This window comes from Myotis daubentonii, chromosome 2 (genome assembly GCF_963259705.1).
Source record: "Myotis daubentonii chromosome 2, mMyoDau2.1, whole genome shotgun sequence".
Lineage (NCBI taxonomy): Eukaryota > Metazoa > Chordata > Mammalia > Chiroptera > Vespertilionidae > Myotis > Myotis daubentonii.
The window spans coordinates 102,824,164-102,845,251 of NC_081841.1; the positions used below are offsets into that span (position 1 = coordinate 102,824,164).

General features: G+C 41.2%; 1 protein-coding gene across 1 annotated transcript in view; it reads right to left on the bottom strand.

Moving 5' to 3' along the window:
- The window catches only part of FLT3 (fms related receptor tyrosine kinase 3), a 79,366-nt gene that overhangs the window by 24,297 nt on the left and 33,981 nt on the right, over positions 1-21,088 (bottom strand). The window contains exons 5-15 of the mRNA XM_059684053.1: positions 17,314-17,443; positions 14,682-14,809; positions 11,299-11,438; positions 11,050-11,203; positions 9,945-10,113; positions 2,949-3,052; positions 2,160-2,268; positions 1,705-1,883; positions 845-951; positions 607-739; positions 413-517 (exon numbers count right to left, since the gene is read on the bottom strand). Coding sequence (XP_059540036.1) covers positions 413-517; positions 607-739; positions 845-951; positions 1,705-1,883; positions 2,160-2,268; positions 2,949-3,052; positions 9,945-10,113; positions 11,050-11,203; positions 11,299-11,438; positions 14,682-14,809; positions 17,314-17,443 — 1,458 coding nt within the window. The remainder of the gene's footprint in view (positions 1-412; positions 518-606; positions 740-844; positions 952-1,704; positions 1,884-2,159; positions 2,269-2,948; positions 3,053-9,944; positions 10,114-11,049; positions 11,204-11,298; positions 11,439-14,681; positions 14,810-17,313; positions 17,444-21,088) is intronic.

Below are 21,088 nucleotides of genomic sequence, written 5' to 3' on the forward strand. Positions count from 1 at the left end.
AGCAAGACTAAGGGGAGGGGTGAAGGTGTGAGCCAGATGAGAGTAGATAGAGTAAGGAGTGAGAAACGATACAGAGCGCTCCACTTTGCTCTTCTCCCCAGAGTCTATGTCAAAATGGCAGAAATGACATATGCCTGTAGCAACAGTATTCCCAAATACTGAAGCTTTCCCACCCCTCCCATCCCCCCACCCCCGAAAAAAAACAAACAAAACTAAACAAAGTGAAGAGGAAGAAGAGGTGGAGTTTTGGATCTGGCTTGCATTTTATATTCATGATTTGGTTGATATTAACCCCGACTCACTTCCTTTTCAGCTTTGAAGAATGGTGAGCAGTACCCACAAAAAAAGATGGGAAAGAGAAGAGGAGGTGGAGCCTGTACCACCCATCTCTGTGACTATCATTCCACTGTACCTTTCAGCATTTTGACAGCAACCTGGATGGAGACTTCTGTTTTACTAATTCCATAAGCTGTTGCGTTCATCACTTTCCCAAAAGCACCTGATCCTAGCACCTTCCCTGCAAGAGAAATGGTGAATGAGTACAAGTTCAAGATTTTCCCACAGAAATGAAATGCTATGGAAACATCTGGAACATTTGATTCTTACCAAATTCTAAATTTTCTCTTGGAAACTCCCATTTGAGATCATATTCATATTCTCTGAAATCAATGTAGAAGTACTCATTATCCAAAGAACCAGTCACCTGTACCATCTGCAGTTGGCTTTCATACCTATATTGCTTCAGAGATGAAATGAGTCTGTTAGTAACAGGCAGGTCTTCAGAACTAGGAAACCATGATAAACGTTTCCCTTTGAGTTGGGGGTTCGGGGTAGGATTTTTTACCTTTTTGTACTTGTGACAAATGAGCATGGTTAAAACGGCCATGAAGGGGACACAGAGTCCAATGGTGGCATAGAATGAGATGTTGTCCTGGAAGAGAGGGAAGGGTCCTGCAACAAAAAAGTTTAGGATTCCTGATTGACATGACAGTGAACGCTCATCGTGATCTCACGCATCCTGCTTGAGTTACCAGGAGTTGCTAGCTTACACGCTCCTGCAAATATTCCACTCCCCATGGAAAATCAGGCGACGGTAGTATAAAGGAACAGTTTCCTTCCTAGAAAATTGTACATGATCCTGAACCCATTCTTAGGATTGTAAGAATTACATCTATTTAAACCCACGGAATAGACAAGTCAGATTAAAAAAAGATATTGAAGACATTCTATTGAATGAATATGGAAAACTTCGTTAAAGGATGCTGGCGATTCTGCATGGTAAGTGTAGGCAGCCGGATTTCAAGATTAACTGAGGATGGCTTTAAAAAACAAAACTAAAAATTATAAAACAGCAAGCTAAGGGCAAATAAGGAGATTAAGCAAAAGGGAAAATGGTAGCCGCTCCAAATTACTAAATCTATTTTTCTGAAATTGGGTCTTTCAGGAGATATTCACTGTTCTGGGAATTGATGGTTCTACCTACATCACTCCTGGTCTTAATAACCTGACACAACAGTCACTCTGCCCCTGAACTGCGCAGCAGTGTGCGCTCACTGGGGATTCCTGCCTGACTCAGAAAGCCGCCTTGCATCACATGCTGAGCCTATAGGTTCTTGAAAAATTCCCCCAATAAAAATGAACTGGCACTAACTCCTAGTGGGGAATTCCTGGAGGTGGTTTGTTACAAAAGCGGCTGCTGTGTACCTGGCGAGCCTAAGTGGATTGTTTCACAAGATGTGCCCAGGGAATTGTACGCACAGCACTTCACCAGGGACCCTTTGATGGCCTCACTCATGTTCAGTGTACTGCTCGATACCCACTGTCCAAATACTTTTCTGTTAGCCTTTCTATTCCAAATTCCTTCCGTGATTTCTTCTGTGCAGCTAAAAAGGAACGGCAGACAGAGAAGTAGGTTAGATAGGTGGGGCTGTCCTCAGACTGGAAGTCATGGTTTCTCTAGTGAGCTCAAAAAGAGATTCCTCTATCATAAGTTATCAGACATAATCTATGACCATGTAGAATTATGGTGGACTCAGAAGGTAAGCATTTTAAACACTTAGCCATTTCTTCTTGAACTGTATTCATGAGAGAGAACCAATATGTCAGGAAGAGTGTGTTTCATGTTCTTCCAATGTAAGAGATACCAGAGTCTTTATTACTTGGGAGACTTGTCTGAACACTTCTTCCAGGTCCAAGATGGTAATGGATATCCATCTGAGGAACAAGAGGCCTGACTTCCTGATGCATTGGCCAGCACATGAGGTTTCCCTATAGAGAATAACAAGAAAAATAGGCTCATGTAGTATAGTACTTTCCAAATGGTTTCAAAGTCAGTTCCATATAGGCTGCCCACTTACTCTGAGCAGTTTGTGCTTCTGGGAGGGGTCTCATGCAGAATGACGCAAGACCTCTGCTTGTTCCCTCTTTCCCAGGCATGTAACCTTCTGCAGAGGCAGCCCTATGCTGACCTGCAGAACACCACTTCCCCATTGCTAGGCTCCATACAGAGCTAAGGTGTATACTTTTAAATACGTGAACACCTCAAAACGATTTTTAGCTTCAGAAGCATCTGCAAAAATTCCAATAAAATGTATTCCCGTCTTTTCATACATCAGAGAAACAAAAATTATTAAAACAAGGAAATGGCAGGTAATATGACTTTCAGCCTTTCCTTAACATGATCTTTCAAAGTACTAAAGTCAATAGTCACAACATTAAACACATTTACAGACATGGAATAAGTCTCTTAGCTTCAAAGGATGAACACAGAAAGAGAAATATGTATAAATGAAGCCAGTAGGCACGAAAGTAAAATTTCAAAACGCTTCAGTATATAAAAAGTCTTACAGCATTGTTTCTAAACCATTACTTAGCTCTTTCTGGTCATAGTTAATAAGTAGTTAAGGAGTTATAAGTCTTAAATTAAATTTCTTAATAATTTAACTTACTTCTTATATTTAGCGTGAACATTTTTGTGAACTGGGCATCGTCATTTTCTGCGTGGAAGGTGTATTCTCCTGGCTGGTGTTTGTGGTTGCAAAACTTAGATATGCTGTTTGGAAAAGAATTAAAAACAGACTTAGCCCAATTCTTACAGGAGATGCTGAAACGAATGATGGTGTGTGCATGGGAGGGAACTCCCTTGAGACACTCTAAAGTTCAATGGACAAGGAGGTGTCTGTATACTAGGCTATTGCTACTCACAGTGGGGTCCGTGGACAGGCAGCATCAGCACCTGTATTACCTGGGAGCTTGTTAGAAATACAAAATCTCAGGCCCCAACGGAACCTACTGACTCAGAGTCTGCATTTTAATGTGGTTCATATGCAAATTAAAAGTTGAGACACACTGATCTAGACTGGGCTCCTCAGAGAGACAAGAAGGTTCCCAACCCTACTGTTCCACACATTCTGGACTAGTCCAACTTCCCAGAAATATGGAAAACCTCTGTAGGTAGAGCAGCTTGTAACTCCCTTACTTCCTAAAAGAATGGCTCTCTAGCATTGGTCCAAAGCAAGACCTATGAAGAACCCTTAACTTAAATAGTAATTAACAGTGATGAAGGCTCACATCAACTGCATTTGTACAAAATCTTTGGGCAGTTTCAGCAGGCTCTAGTATCCACTTGGAGTGCTCATCCACCACTCAACACATTTTGACATGGATAACTTGATCTGGGGGTTATCCACCACGTCTACCATGTGTATAGAATGCTGGCTATTGTAGTGGGATGTAGGATAGTGTAGGAAAGGTAGGGATAGTGTTGAATATGCCTTCATGCATTGACAAGATAAAAGAAAGTTCAGGCCCTGGCCAGGTAGCTCAGTTGCTTAGAGCATCTTCTGTATCACCAAGGTGGCATGTTCAATCTCTGGTCAAGGCACATACAAGAAACAACCAATGAATGCATAAATAGGTGGAACAACAAATCAACATCTCTCTCTCTCTCTCTCTCTCTCTCTCTCTCTCTCTCTCTCTCTCTTCCCCTCTCCCTAAAATCAATTTTAAAAATTAATAAAATGAAGGTTTGATCACAGAAATAAAGTTTTCCTTAGATTAAAAAAATCCAAGGCTTTCTCAGAAGTTATTTAATGAGGCTTCCTCTATACAGACTACTTGAAGTTTTTGTTGTTTGTCTTTTTTTAAAAGACTACATATGGGTAGGGTAGAAATGTAAACAGGAAGACCCGGAGTGGAGGCCAGCCATAAACTAGAAGACCTATAGGATGCAAAAAAACATATAAAATATGGCTCTTGTCCTCAAATATATCATATACAGGTAGATGGACAAAACCTACATAAACAGAATAGTTATAACATTAAACAATAAAATAAGGCCAAGAGAAGATGAACTGATCAGAGGACAGTATAGATAAGCCAAGTTCCAATGGCTTTATAGAAGTGGGACTTGAGCTAGGTCTTCAAAGATAAATTAGGTGGTTTTTTGTTTGTTTGTTTTTAATCCTCACCCGAGAATATTTCTTCCATTGATTTTTAGAGAGAGAGGAAGGGAAAGAGAGAGACAGAGAGCAACACCGATGTGAGAGAGACACATCGATTGGTTGCCTCCTGCATGCCCCTGACCAGGCCCAGGAGCCTACAACCAAGGTACTTGCCCCTGACCAAAATTGAACCCGGGACCCGTTTGTCTGCAGGCTGAAGCTCTATCCACTGAGCCAAACCAGCTAGGGCCAGATGAGTTCGTTTTAACGAGAGGGCAGAAGCACAGACATCCAATGAGGAGGAAAGGGCAGGACTTAGAGATAAGATGGGAATTCATACGGCCTTATTAAAGGAGAGTAATGGGGAGGCCAATGGACTGAGCAGGGGTGCTTGTTGAAATGTGAGGGGAGAGGGGGTGAAAGAAGGCTAAATGGGTAGGGGAAAGCCAGTGATGAAGGACTTGAAAACCCAGCTGAATTATTTAGATCTGATAGAGAAAGCAGAAGATGCTATGGATCCTGAGCAGGGGAGAATTATCAGGGACAGTACCTTAATTTAGACTGATGGCAGTCGGAAAATTTTATTGGAATGAAATCTGGAGGCAGTGTTGTAACCCAGGAATTCATTCATTCGTTCATTCATTCATTCATGCATTTATTCATTCATTCTACCATCATTGGTAGAGCCTATTTGTGGGAGGAATCAGAAATACAACAGTGAGTTAGAAAAAATAGATTTCTGTTCTCACAGAATTTGCAGTTTGGTGGTGAAGGCAGGTAAGTCAATAAGCAGTTACAGTACTAGTATAATGTGGGAAGTCCTAGGAGAGAACTAAAAGTTCAGACTTGAACAGAGCATGAAAAGATGAGTGTTGCCTAAGGTAGGGAAAATGGGAAAGGAGAGGAAAGAGCAAATCCAAGATGCACCCGGAAAAAAAGAGAAAGCAGGTGTTTGATTGGATATGGAGATGAAGGAGGGACTGGAACACCAATTGATGCAAGATTCAAATTGCACAGTTGGCAACTTTTGAGCGGCTATGAGCCCATGACTTCAATGTTGTGCATCCTTAACTCCGCAACTAAAAGGTAATTCTGACTGTGTATAGCGATGATAGAATTCATTGCTCTATGAGCATTTAACAAGTTTTTTGTCTGCCTTGGTAACAAGAAGGCTGAAGAAGTAAAAATGGAGTAGGAATAGCCCTGGCCACGTGGCTCATTGGTTAGAGCGTCATCCTGATATAAGGTATAGGCTTCAATATCCAGGCAGGGCACGTACAAAAACCAACCAATGAATGCATAAGTAAGTGGAACAACAATGTTTTTCTCTCTCTCCCTTTCCCTTCTATTCTCTAAAATTCAATTTTTTAAAAAAGAGGGTGGGAGGACAGGTGAAAAGGGGGAAGGAGATTAAGAAGTACAAATTACTAGTTACAAAATAAATCACAGGTATGTAAAGTACAGCACAAGAAATAGAATCAATGATAAGTACTAACTATGTATGGTATCAGATGGGTACTTAGACTTATTGTGGTGATCCCTTCGTAAGGCTTATAAATGTCGAATCACTAATGTACACCTGAAACCAATATAATATTGTATATCAACTGTAATTTAACAATAAATTTTTTAAAAGAAGTAAAAAGGGAATTTCTTTTCCTGGCCTACTTCTGGACAACAAGAAGGGCATGACTGATGAAGCGGAAGTGGTAAAAAGATTGGAGAAAAGCCAAACTATAAAACCAGGGAGAAAAGTAAATGTGTGATTTCCAGCCTTTAGGGAGACAGAGTTATGTGGTCCAAGAAGAGAAAGATGTGAGCCTCTATAAGGGGAAATGTAATTCTCACTGGACAATAGCCAAGGCCCTGAAAAGGAATAAGAAGAGATTAAAAAAAAAAAGAAGCCATGTGGTTAGCCAGGGACCATGCCAAAAGCACCCATCAATGTGACAGAAAAAGAAATTACCGACACAACTACTGATTGTCATGCTGCCCACAGCAAAATGTTTTGTGAACTCTTTCCCTCCTAAGGCTTTTGTGCTGCCTTTATTGAGTATCACTGGCCATGGTGTCAAGCACATATCATCTCAAATGTTCTCACGCTTCCAGGTCGGAAAGTGATCTAAACAGCCTGAATATCAGGTCATTTCAAGCTGCCTGTGCTTCTGTTTAAGACAGCCAATATCCTAGCAACTGAAACAGCTGCGTCACTGAACCTTCCTGGAAATTCCAAAGGGACTAACCGACTAGGTGATGGAGGGATAGTCACGGCTTCCTCTTTCCCCTGGTGTTTTTCTAAAATGGTCAGCTGGCCTGAGACGGGAGTTGAGTGAATTGGAATTTACACTGACATCATATGTTGGTGACTAAGGAGATGTATTCTCATTACGGCTATGAAAAGGGTTTTTCCCTCTGTACAGCCAACATGCAGGTCATTTTTATTTTCCATTTAGCACCTTGAGGGAGTTGAGAAAGGGCAGGCTCTTTCTAGTGGCTCAGGGAGTCATTTGACAATAAAGTAAAAAGTGTTTTACTCAAAGAACAAGAGATGATCAAAGTCAAATCAGAATGCAGAGACTAATAAAAAGGGCACTAGGGAAGCTGCACACTTCTGAAACTGGAGAGCGGAGAGCTGGCAGGACTGAGGTGGCAGCACTGAGGTGGCTTGACCAGCGCAGAGAGACATGGGTCAGGAAGTGGGCGATCCTGTCTTCCTCCAACGGAAGTTTCTGCGGAGGTCTAAGAAGAGTCTTTCAGAGGAATTTATTAAATAATTGTAAAATTCTAATAATATGGGGTTGTTGGTTTTTTTAATCATGAAAGTAAGAACAGCTAAGGTAGATTTGTTTATAATTCAGTCTATAGAGATAAGAAATTATGCAAACAAACAGATGAAATCTCCTAGAACCTTTTCTCAAGACCAGGCTATCAGGACCACTGGAAAGTTACAACTTAGTGAAGTGTAAACACATCCAGGCAAGCCCTCATCAGCCGCGGGTAATATTTGAGGAAGGAAATTGGAGAAACGAAGCTATGAAGGTAGGGAAGCTGAGAGGCTTCTGGCACACACACTATGACCACATCAAAGCTTTTTCAGGAGTGAAGTTTTTACATAGACCTTTCAGTTACATATAAGCACTTGTATCATCTCTTACAACACTAAACACTGTACTTCACAACAAAATTCAGTTTGACTAAACTGTTGAATCTAGGTGGTGGGAAAAGGATGCGTACTGTACTATTCTTTGAGTTTACTGGCAAATTTGAAACATTTTATGATAAAAAGTTGAAAAGAACTCATTACACTTTAGTCTTATCTCATGGCTTATCTCAAAACAGAGACTCATGTGAACAGCAAAAGACATTTAGAGCACTAGTAGTGACATTTTTGTTGTTCATTTCTATGCAATATTTTGACCACCTTTTTCAGGAAGAAGGAGGCGCCATCTTCCCTATGTATTTGTATTAAGTAGCCCATCATCCCTGGTGCATCATTGTCACCAACAAACACTATAGTTCTTCAATAACTTTTTAAAATAAATTGAACACTGTTGTGGTAAGTGCATGTATGTGGTCCTTGCCATGCAAAAAGGATGCACTGATACATCTTTGGCCCAGGTTATGCACTTTGAGTTGCTTTCCAGGGGTGACAACAATTCATTCATTTATTAAACCCCCCTTGACTGAAGGAGGCATTATACAAGGATAGAGAAATGACAGAGAACCTATCCCTTATGGGGCTTATATACTCACTGGTGAGATTCAATACACAGACAGCTTGACTACATCACCAGGTCATGACAAATGAGAGGTACAACACACTATGGGAATCAGGACGAGCGCTGACTCATTCACTTGGCTGGGTAGTTATAAGATAATTACTTGGGGTCAGGAATGCAGACTGTGATCATGGAATGAAATCAAATTAACTAGCCTACTAATTGGCCCGTGACCCATATATCAGAAACATGGTCCTCTAATGAATGAATCTGTAAAATCTTAAGAGGTTGTACCTGATGTCCTCCAGCACAGTAGCAGTGACCTCCCAGGTGGCCTCTGGCACTTACAAGTACCTGTGTAAGACTGAGGGGGAGGGGGAGGGAAGCATTACCTTATTCACCCTTGCAGCCCCACACAGAATCAAGCCCATCAAGAGGATAATAAGGAAATATTCGTTGAACTAAACGGAACTGGTATTTTTATCTCTTTGAATTGGGTTAAAAGAGAATCCCATAGTGTCAAGTGCTCCTGACACTGGGCCACAGCACAGAGGGAGGGGAGAGTAAAGCTCTGAGAGCCTTTGAACACAGGCCTGTGGTCGTCAGTTCAACTAGGAGAGGGGCTGACTCCCGACCTCCTACTTTCATGTTTGATGATTCAGAATAAGGGCTTATGACAATGAGGTGATCCCTCTAAGGCAGTGTTTCTTAACCCTGGCAATGTTTTCCTCACTAGGGATGTGTGGCAATGTCTGGAGATAATTTTGGTTGCCACAATTGGGGGTGGTGGTGCTCCGGACATCCAGTGGGTGGAGGCCAGGGATGCTGTTAAACACCCTACAATGCACAGGAGAGGCCCCCAGAGTAATGATTACCAGCCCAAGATGTCAACAGCACTGCTGGTGAGAGGCCCTGAGTTAGGGGACTGTTCATCAGTCAGGGCACAGACCTCAGAACAGAGTGCCTCTCAGTCACGGTCTAGTCTGAAACCAAGTTGCATAGGATTCCTTTCAAGAGATAAAAGGTGTCATAGCTATAGAAAAGACAAAGGGAAAAAAAGATCTTTGTTTTCCAAAAAAGGAATGAAGAATTTCTCCCATAAGAGAACCCCAAGTACAGTTGTAAAAATCCTTTAGCATTGATTATTGGGCAATTTCTGCACCAATTTTTTGAAGACAAACCAATACAGTGATAGGTAATGTTTTCTTGTTTTGAAGGGCTTTACTTCCTCAATCTTCTGCAAATGTGTGGAGGGAGCGTTGGTGTGCTCACTGCAGCATGCGCTCTCAAATAGGAAGTAACAATCTGGTGACTCAGAAAATGCCACGGAACCTTGCGCAAATAGGATTCTTTCCATTTTTCTTTTAAAAAAATGTTTTTATTGATTTTAGAGAGAAAGGGGGGAAGGAGAGGGAGAGAGAGAGATAGAAACCTCAATGATGAGAGAAAGCATCATCCATTGGCTGCCTCCTGCGCACTTCCCACTGTGGATCGGCCTGCAACCTGGGCATGTGCCCTGACCAGGAATCGAACTGGCAACCTCTTGGTGCATGGGTCGATGCTCAACCACTGAACCACACCAGCCAGAATCATTCCATTTTTCATGCAGTGGGTTACACTATCTGAACTGACTATAAACTTCTCTGTTACTGTGTCTGCACATGTGCTGTCTTCAGTGTCAACTCGATAATATACCAATTCACGACACAAAACCACTCTTCTGCTGGGGCAACAAAAGAGTTGTGTGAAGATGATGCCGAGACCTGGAGCTGTGTCATCTCACCTGTACCCATCATCAAGGCCACTTTGTTCACAAGGAAATGATTTTCTAGAGAAGGTCCACGTACACCTGATTTGTGGGTATGCTTTAAACCTGACAGAAAAACAGAACTCTTCATACTGGTCAATTTCATACTCTTCATTTGTTTTGGAAGCGTGTATAAATCCCTTTTCTGTAAAAAAAAACAACAACAACCAAACATTTATGGAAATATATGGAGAAGATAAATACATTTTTATTCATCAGTTTAATGCAAGAAAATTCATGCTGCAGGTTAGATTCGCTAATCTAAGAAATACAGGAGACCTATCCAGTTATAAGCCTGAGCTCATCCCCTTCCAGAATTAAGATTCCTCTAAGAATTGAATGTAAATAATTGAGTCTCTCCCTCCCCAAATGTATTAATAAACCTATAGATTTTTGCAGACAATTTCAAAAGGTCAAAAGCCAACCATGTACAGAGTAGGGGTCCTCAGTCAGACGGCTCTCTCAGTGACACATACTACAAAAAGTAACCACAGGGCACAAGTGAAAGAACAGTCTAGCCACCAATATTCATAAGGCTTCCCTGTAGAATACTTCCTTATCAGTGTGATGAGAGAATCATTTCATTTCTTAGCCTGTTCGTTACAGTTGAAGGCTGTCACCTAATCTGAAATTACTTAAAAAGCATGATTATTTTCAAATCCTCCATCTTTCACCCAAATTTCAACGCAGGTAGGTGCGTGTCCAGATCCCTCATTGTTCATTGCCCTCTCAGTTGTTAGAACAAGCATTTATCAACTGCCTGTTCTGTGTCAGGCTCTCTTCCAGTCCTGGGACTACAAGGATAGGAGGAGTTACTCCTGTCCTTAAGGAACTTCTACTGGAAAACAAAATTCCACAAACAGATGGTCATAGTACAATGAAGCAATTACGAAGGCAGTGACATTCAATCAGGTTTGACTGGAAAAGGAAGCTCATGTTTGCAAAGTTATTCTGACTCAGTGTCTTTCTCAGCTTTTGACACTAACATTATATTGAAATCAGAATTCACAGCACATTCCTCACAGTCCACACCAAAGCAACTAAAAATATGAATAAAGGTTGCAAGCGCAGCCTGTATTACCTACGATGGTAACCAAAGCTGACTGACTGGGATGCTTGGAAGAGGAACAAGTGTAATATCCAGTGTCGTTTCTTCCCACTGATGATACAAAAGCAAATAGAATCCGTATCATAGTTCTGTTTGTGGAATAGGTACTCATCTCAAAGTAGTTGCCCTAGGTTTTAATAAAACAAAATGGATTTAATGATTTTAACCTGGACTATCAGTCGGCTGTTTCAGCATTTTCAGAATGCAAACGCGTCATATTACCTCCTCCAGTGCTTGATTTTCTAACTCCCAGGTGAGCCCAAATCCATGGTTTACATGAACAGCTTTGCACCTGAGCCACAAGGGTTCCCCCACTTTAAGAAATAATTGTGGCAGTGTGTTCCGAGGAGTCTGGTTTAGATCTAGAAGAAGAAAACATCCCAAGTAAGAAAAAAGTGATTTTTACTCATCGCAAAGTATATGCCGAATGTTCTGAAGAATAAAGCTTTAACATCATCGCAAATGTCATGAATCTTTTATTATATTATTAATCTTTAAAAACTAATAATTTAAAATATTTAGTTTTTGTTAAATCTTGTAGCATTTACAGAATCCATAATATTACATTTAAAGTGGTATAAAGAGCACATAAAATTTCTGAAGTTGAATGACTACCTAAACCAGTGACGGTGAACCTATGACACGCGTGTCAGAGGTGACACGCGAACTCATTTTGGGTGACACACATCGACAGAAACAAAAAATTGCATAATTCAAGTATTTGTCTCTCGCAATGGCCAGAGTTGGACATCACTCGCGTAATATTATTACTCACATTACTCATGATCAATAATGCAATTCTAAAACCGGATGTAAACATGTACATCGGTGTTGCATAGCAAAGATACATAGTGAAAACATCCAAGATACATTGTTCCAATATTGACATTAATATAAAAAGGTTAAGGATTGCACTATAAAGAGATTAATCTTTACTCATGACATTTTATTTTTACTCGAGTGACAAAATGCCCAATTCTGGAAACGGCCTCGTTATTGTCAACATGTGCCTCAGGTAAGCTTCCCGTGCGTTCGGGTGCATTCGGCAAACGGACGCACTTGATCGCCATGTTCGTTAGGAGACGGGAGTGGGAGGGTTAGAAGAAAAAGATATACAGTGCAACAGTGCTCGACGAGACATTCTGCGTGTTGGATAGTTGATTACAGCACCATATATTTGTTGGTTATACATACTATCTTTGAATTGTTTTGCACCAGGAGTCAGTGCAACAACACTGCAAAAAGTTAATAGGTAAGAAACCTATCAACCTTTTATAAAAAACACCATAATTTATATTTATTTATTTTTGCAGCTTTGTGATGGAGAATCAAAAAAATAAAAAAGCAAGATTGAATGATAAAGGAAGTGGAAGTAGCAGTAGCCAGCCCTTTCAAGACATATGGACCGAGATGTATGGGATTGTTGACAGAAACAACAGATCATTGTGCATACTGTGTAATGAAACGGTAGTAAGCAGAACGTGGAATGTAAAGAGACATTTTGAAATTAATCATCGTCAGCTCTTGATAAAAAGTATCGATGAAAGGAAGGAATACATTTCTAGGCAGCTACACCTCTATAAAAGTCAATCAAATTCCATCATTAAATTTGTAAGATGCTCTACAAATTTAACATCAGCAAGTTACTGTATTGCTCACTCCATAGCTCAGCATGGAAAAGCCCTCAGTGACGGAGAATTTATTAAGGAAACATTTCTAAGATATGCAGCAGCTCTATTTCACAATATGAAAAATAAAGATGATATTATTAAAATAATTTCTGAGTTACCACTCAGTAGAAATACTATCAAAGACAGAATAATAGATCTTAACAAAAACGTACAACATCAATTTAAACAAGACTTAAATAGTTGTAAATGTTTTTGATTTCTCTTGATGAAACTACTGATGTCACATCAAATGCTCAGTTGGCCATTATTGCTAGATATTCTGATGGTCTCACAATGAGAGAAGAGTTGATAAAGTTAGAATCAGTGCCAATAAGTACATCAGGAAACGAAATATGTAAGGTTGTTATAAGAACATTCAGTGACCTAAATGTTGACATCTCTAAAATTGTGTCAGTCATGACAGATGGGGTACCAAGTATGGTGGGAAAAAATGTGGGATTCCTGAAATTGTTTATGGAAGCTAATAGACATCCACTTGTACCTTTTCATTGCATTATCCATCAGGAGGTGTTGTGTGTCAAATCAGGATTCTCAGAATTGAATGATTTAATGTCAGTTGTAACAAAAATTGTGAATTTTATAGCTTCTCGACCCCTTCACAAGCGAGAATTTTCTGCACTTTTACAGGAAGTTGATTCAACCTACAGTGGACTACTGATATTCAATAATGTGAGATGGCTGAGTCGAGGTAAAGTACTTGAGTGATTTGTGGAGTGCTTTGAAGAAATTACGGTATTTATTGAGAAGAAGGATCTGGCAAACTTTCCTCAGATCAATGATCATAAGTGGTTCAGCAATTTGATGTTTTTTACAGATCTCTCTGTTCATATGAATGAACTGAACTTAAAATTACAAGGTTTTGGCAAAAGTATTGATGTTATGTTTGGATACATAAAATCTTTTGAAAGTAAACTTAAAATTTTCAAGGGAGATATTGAAACTAAAACTTATAAGTATTTTCCTCGGATAAAAAAGTATTTTGAGAAGACCACTACAACGAGTGTAATGGAGTCCATATTTATGTACCAGAATATAGTAAACTCGTTATTTGAACAGTTCAGCGAAAGATTCGACCAATTTAGAAGCCTAGAACAGACCATTAAAATAATTAAGTATCCGGATGTAGTTGTTTACAGTACTTTGGAATTAAAGGATTTCCAGTGGATGCAAATTGACGATTTAGAGATGCAACTTGCAGATTTTCAAGGCAGCATTTGGACTCATGTGTTTGTCGACTTAAGGTCGAAACTTGAAAATCTGGAACAAAATCATTTGAATAACAAAGAATAGTGCAACTACGAACAAGAAATTTTGAGTGCTTGGAACAGAGTACCTGACACTTTTAGCGACATAAAAAATCTAGCGATGGCTTTGCTAACAATTTTTTCATCAACTTATTTTTTTGAGACTTTGTTCTCAGCATTAAATAATATTAAAACGAACAAAAGAAACCGGCTAACAGATGAAGTTAGTGGCGCTTGCTTGGCCTTGAAGTGCACCAAGTATGAACCTGCAATCGAAGAATTAGCAGACAAACTTCAGCATCAAAAGTCACTAATTTCTAGTTTTCGTACCATTTGATTATCATTGTTTTTATTATTATTTTTTCCTAAATGTACATTGTTTTTCTGTTTTTGTTCATTTTATACATATTTTTTGGTTGATTTCTCTTTGTTAAATGGCATTTAAATATATAAAATAAATATCAAAAATATAAATCTTTTTTTTACTATGGTTGCAAATATCAAAAAAAAATTATGAATATTTCTATATGTGACACAGTACCAGAGTTAAGTTAGGGTTTTTCAAAATTTTGACACGCCGAGCTCAAAAGGTTCACCATCACTGACCTAAACGGTCGCAGTAGTCCCAGATCGTTTCTAAGGAATAGTCACTGAAACATTATGGTCTTACCTATAGTGAACAGCTTGGTGCATTCCCTGCCCAGCTCATTTCTTGCACAGCACCTTATGTCTGCTCCAAACAACTCATGCAGTACACTTTGCTCCTTTGTAACAATGGGTGGACTTTCTCCTTTATAGCTATAATTAGAAAATAAATGTCATTTGACTAAACATATTTTAAAATTACAAATGAATGTTCAGGAGAAGAACGAAGTTACGGGTTGCAGAGCCTGTTTTATTAAGAGTCTATTTAAGAGTGCAAAGAGGGAGCAGGTCAAGGGGCATTAGATAAAAACCCACATCTGTCATTTCAGCCGAGTTCATAGGGGACTAGTTACACTCTATCTCAACAATGAGGAGAACACTCGAGAGAATTACATAATAGAACAGTTTTAAATGTTTTGTATTTGGTGACTCCTTTGTTGTTGTTTAGAGAGAAAAAGAATTGAGAAAGAAGACAGAAGTTAGGGGAGGAAAAGAAGGAAAAGCATGATTAAGTTTTGTAATACAGCTTAACAGAGCTTTCCTTTGAAGCACAGAAGACACAACCAGTTGAGAGGGAGTCATCATCAGTTCCCAGAGCTAACAGGGGAGAGTTGGGGTGTCCCTCCTGAGGGACATCAGCCACTTCTCGGGATTTGATGGAGCTCCCTTTCCTCTCCTCCCTCAGAGGAGGATGGACGTTGGCCCTCCGTTCCTGGGTCCTCCGGAGAGCCCCCCTAATCATGACCTTTGCCAAAGCAGAGATGCTTTTGAAGTCTGTGTACAGTCACTTTTCTCCTCTTTATCATTTTAGGCAGGTGTGTTTTTTTCTTTGTTTATGCATCATCCCATGAGAGCTTTTTTCCTTTCTTATTATAATGAGGCAGGATAGCAAAAGCTAGGGAAAAGCCTTGGCAAGTGTAATGGAGAAACGGAAACAAAGCTAAACAAACTGGCCAAGCAATTTACAGCCAAATAGTAAATTGCAAGGTCTTATCTTTCCTAACCAAGCATGCCTAGGAGCAAATGGTTTACACATTCCAGACTGGGTGCGGGGGACACCTGCCTCCTTCAGGTCCCTCTTCCAACGGCATTCTTTCAAGGTGAAACTGACCAGAGAATGACCCAGACCCCTCTATACGTTCATTTCAATGAATCAGCATTCTGAAGGACAGACCTGGAGAGCTGATAAATATTCTGTTGAGATCCCCCCTAAATTTTCTGCCTTTAGAAAACACATAAAAACCCTCAAGATAAAGGAAGCCTGTGTGTGCTCTCGTTGGAGTATGCCCATGCCCCTCCATCTCTCGGTTGTATACTTTTGCTGCCTTTCTCCTAAACTCCAAGGGTCCCCACGAAACCTGCAACCACGGGAGCAATGGGCAGCAGCAGGTGTCCCGAGCTAACCCCCTGACCCTGTCCCTAAGGCCCCCTTTCCTCAGACTTCCCAGTGAGCTAGCAGCAGCCCCGCCTTGACTCACTTCTTTCCTGTAACATTTCTAGAGGCCAAAGCAGCTGCGTCTGTTTCTCTCCTGTTGCCTCTTCTATCCTAACCCCTTTATTGTTTCACTGTCCCAGCTTTAATAAACGTACCTCAAAATCATCGGGACTCGTGTTGTAAAATCTTTCCTGTACAAAGTCAAGAACCCACACACCACTGCCAGCCTAGGCAGACCCACTCTGGGCCCAGGACCTTTCCAGTGAAAATAAGACAACGATAGTTTGGGTTCATTGTAGGAATTTTGGAAAATTTAGGGGGGAAAAAAACAAAGAAAAGGGTTTTAAATTACCCAGATTTTTGTGTGTAGCTTTCTAATTTTCTTGCTGTCTATGCATACATTACATACCTATCTACAGGTAATCTCTTTTTCTTTCCCATCTAAAATTTGGGATCACATTAATATTTCTTTTTCTTCGCTTTAGTCCCATTTTACGACAAAAGTTGTTAAATAAATTTTAATTAGCTAAAATTGCATAAATTTTTACTTTGTGAAAATTTAGCGATTGCACATTTAAAAAACGAAAGTAAACAGTTATGTGGTACTTACCATCTCCAGGCATAGTTCTTTGTGTTTCAAAATTTGCAAATCATTTAATCACCATAGCAATCTTATGAGATAAGTACGGTTACCATCCCCATTCTTCTGATGAGAAAGGAGATTAAGTAACATGCTCAAGGCCACACAGTTAGTAAGCAAGCCAAGGTTCGAACTCAGGCCAGATTCTATGTCCTTAAACAATCAATTTAAACTGCTCTCTTCCAAAATAAACAGAATAACCACAAATTAAGCATTTATTTCCAGGGAATTTCTTACTTATAGGAAACAAAGCACTGCAGTCCATACCTTTCTTTTTCCCCAACCAGATACTCAGGGAGCTAACAACCCTGTAACTTAAAGGGCGTTTATTCGTGTTGTGTCATGTCCAGGGAGGACCCTGCAGTTTAGTGAGGCAACATAGGAGAGTTCCAAAAGGCCTCCTTACTAAAACAGACACCCCCTGGCCCCCTGTTAAAGTCCAAGCTAATCACTCCAAACACCAAAGTTTCCTGTTAACACGGTGTCAAGTTCAACTGTACATCCAGTATCACATCAACCGCGTTAGAAAAAGACCAAAGAAGTATAGGAATCATCACAGTTACCTCTATATGCACATCGTACCTTTCACTCTGTGAATCACGAAACACCCATTCCACAGTTGGTTCTGGAATGCTCTCAGATATGCAGACCAGGGCGTCCTCATTTTCCATTTTTCTGAAGTATGGTCTCCTTAATGTGTAAAGCAGTGTATCTAAAGCATCACAAATTATTAATATTTTAACATTTTAAAAATTGTATTAGCAGTCCCCTCAAAAAAAGTCTGTATCATTAAGAAAGGCTAATATTGCATGGCCAGTGTGGTTCAGTGGATTGATCATTGCCCATGCACCAAGAAGTTGCTGGTTCAATTTCTGGTCAGGGCATATGCCCAGGTTGCAGGCTCGATCCCCAGTAGGGAGCATGAAGGAGGCAGCAGATCAATGTTTCTCTATCATCGATGTTTCTGTCTTCTATCCCTCTCCCTTTCTCTCTCTTTCTAAAAAAAAAATCAATAAAAACATATATTTTTTAAAAAGGCTAGTATTTTATAACATAGCAGTGTCATCTGCTCCAGTCCAAATATATATATATAACAATATAACCCTCACCAACATATTAAATTCAACTCTAGTAGAAACACCAACTTTAGCATTTACGCTCTTAGCCAGTTTTCTTGGGTGTTTCATAAGTCCACAGACAAATAAAGATGAGTGGAGTGAGGCCATGTGAAAATACAAATATTGATACAGATAGAAAAAAGAAAACTGGAAATATCGACGTTTAAAACCCATTCTTATATAGTTTAAGACCCAACTTTCTTCCCATAATTTTATGTAGGCAGAAATACACAAATTTAGAATGCAGAAGTATAATAAGACAGGGGTAGGACTGGAACTGAATAATAGTGAATGTCAACTGTAATTTAAAAAATAAAGCTTTTAAAAAGAACTGGAACAGAATCGAGAGGTTCAGTTTAGCCTGCCGCTTACACTGGACCATCACACCTCTCCCTCCCCGCTGTGCCACTCCCACAATGCCTAATACATAAACTTACTTTCCACTTCTGCTTGGACCTCTCTATGGACAGGAGTTCACTACTTCCCTGAGCAGATCCTTCCATTTTTCAACAAACCTTTTTTAAAAAGAAAATTTCCCTACGCTAAATTCTACTCTCCCATCTTATAATAAATTTATCTTAAAGTATTACATAGGATATATATTACTATATAATACGTATATGTGTATGTGTTTACATATATACACAAAAGGATATCCTATATAATAAAGAGCTAATATGCAAATGTCGTCATGCCCTCACGCCATAACGGCTCAGACACTCAACGCTGGGGAGAGAGGAATGGGGGCCAGCCAGGCACAAATGAGCTCGTGAGAGAGGAATGGGGACCAGCCAGGCACAAATGAGCTCGTGAGAGAGGAATGGGGACCAACCAGGCTGCGGCCCAGGAGAGGAACAAGCTGCACGCCCCACGGTCCCGGGTGTCAGCGGCTGTGCCTGAGCCTGCGGCCCAAGAGAGGGACAAGCCACCCACCCCGTGGTCACAGCACCAGCGGCTGGGGCTGTGGTCCAGGAGAGGGACAAGCCACACACCCTGCGGTCCCAGGAGCCAGTGGCTGCACCTGCACCTGCGGCCCAGCCCGGGAGAGGGACAAGCCGCCCGCCCCGCAGTCCCGGGTGCCAGCACCTGCACCTGTGGCTCAGGAGAGGGACAAGCCACCCACCCCACGGTCCCGGGCACCAGCGCCTGCAGCCCGGGCGAAGCCACCCACCCACAGTCCCCTGTGGCTGCGACCAGCCCGGGCGAAGCTGGCCCAGGTCCTGGGTGCCTGTGGCTGGCCAGAGGGAGAGAAGCCCGGGTCCCAGATGCCTGCAACTGGCCAGAGGAGGGAATCCTGGGTCCTGGGTGTGGGGCAAGGCAGAGGCAGTTTAGGGCGATCAGGCTGGCAGGGGAGCAGTTAGGGGTGATCAGGCAGGTAGGGGAGCAGTTAGGGGCAATCAGGCAGGCAGGCAGAAGTGGTTAGGGGCAATTAGGCAGGTGGAGGTGGTTAGGGGAGATCAGGCAGACAGGCAGAGGGGATGGGGCAATTAGGCAGGCAGGCAGGCAAGTGGTTAGGAGCCAGCGGTCCATGATTGAAAGAGGCAGTTGGACATCCCCCAAGGGGTCCCGGAGTGGAGAGGGTGCAGGCTGGGCTGAGAGACGACCCCCTTCCCCCACTCCTGTGCACCAATTTCATGCACCGGGCCTCTAGTTATGTTATATTGTCAACTGTAATTGAAAAATGAAAATATTTGCTACTAAAAGAAAAAAAATCAGAAACACAGGTTAAGGGAGATAATTACTCTAACTAGTTAGACCAGGTTTCCTGACTCAGATGCCAGAAGAATTTCCTGTACATCACACTGCCCTCAATCTTCTCCTCTCCTCAAAATATTCCCTTCTCTATGCTAACCATTCTCAACTCCTTCTACTGTTCCTCACTTAAGGAATTCCAAATTCATCACCATGCTGATTGTCCTATCTTGTCAATATTCATCTGAAAACAAATGGAGATCTACTGATTTCCTTAACCTAGACATCATATTTTCATGAACACGGCCAAGGTCCAGATTCCCTGTTTTAGGAGCCATGCCACACTGCCAGTGAACACAGAGCCTGTGGTTCACTTAACGATTTCTCTTTTTTTCACATTGACTGTTGCCAAGTCTCCCCCACCGGACTTTTTTAAACTTCACCTGCTAAAAACAAGTTTCAATTTACTTGAATGATTGTTGTTAAAAAATTTTTACGTTGTAAATCGTAAGTGGAAAGGAGATATTTTAAATATAATAGAGACACAGCAGATGCCCACTTACCTTAAAAAAATTCAAATATTAACACTTGGGAAGAGAGAGAGAGAGAGAGAGAGAGAGAAAGAGAGAGAGAGAGAGAGAGAGAACAAGCAAGAAATCCCTGCCCTGGCCAGTGTGTTTCAGTGGACAGAGCACTGGCCTGCTCACCGAAGGGTAGGGTTCCATTCCCAGTCAAAGGCACATACCTGGCTTGCAGGTTCGATCCCCTGCCCCCTGTCCCAGTCAGGGCAGGTGAAGAAGACAACCAATCAACCAATCTCTCTCTCTCTCTCTCTCTCTCTCTCTCTCTCTCTCTCTCTCCTCACTCCCTTCCTTACACTCTCTCTAAAAATCAGTGGACATCCTAGCCAGTTTAGCTCAGTGGGTAGAGCCACAGGCTGAGGACTAAAGGGTTAAGGGTTCGATTCCTGGCCCTCAACAGGAGGCAATCAATAGATGTGTCTCTCTCACATCGATGTTTATTTCTCTGTCTCTCCCCATCCCTTCCACTCTCTTGGAAAATCAATGGGAAAAATATCCTCAGGTGAGAATAACAAAACAAAAAAAACAAAAAAGGGAAGAAATCTATTAATCTCTTCCAACCTGAAGCACACAGACTTACTGTCCCACAGAGGGGAGTCAGGGGTGGGGGAGAGGACAGAGAACAGGACCAAAATCAAAGAGCAAAGAAGCGCAGCTCTTGTCTTTTGAGATTCTAAGGTCTGATTCAATAAATTTCAGAGTAATAAAACAGTTTTTCAGAACAAATTTTGATCTTACCTAATTTTTGCCTTACAAGCTGATTTTAGAACCTGACACACCACCCCACCCCAGTAAAATGACACCTCTGGGAACCTACATGGCCACAGCGTTTTTTCTATTAGCAACTCTGACTGCAAGCCCCTGTGCAGTGTGGTGCAGGAAGTGCAGGCCTGGCTAAACTCAACACTATCTGCGCCCTTTACCACACCTCATGGTGTGCCCGTTTTCTCACCTACACGCAGGCGG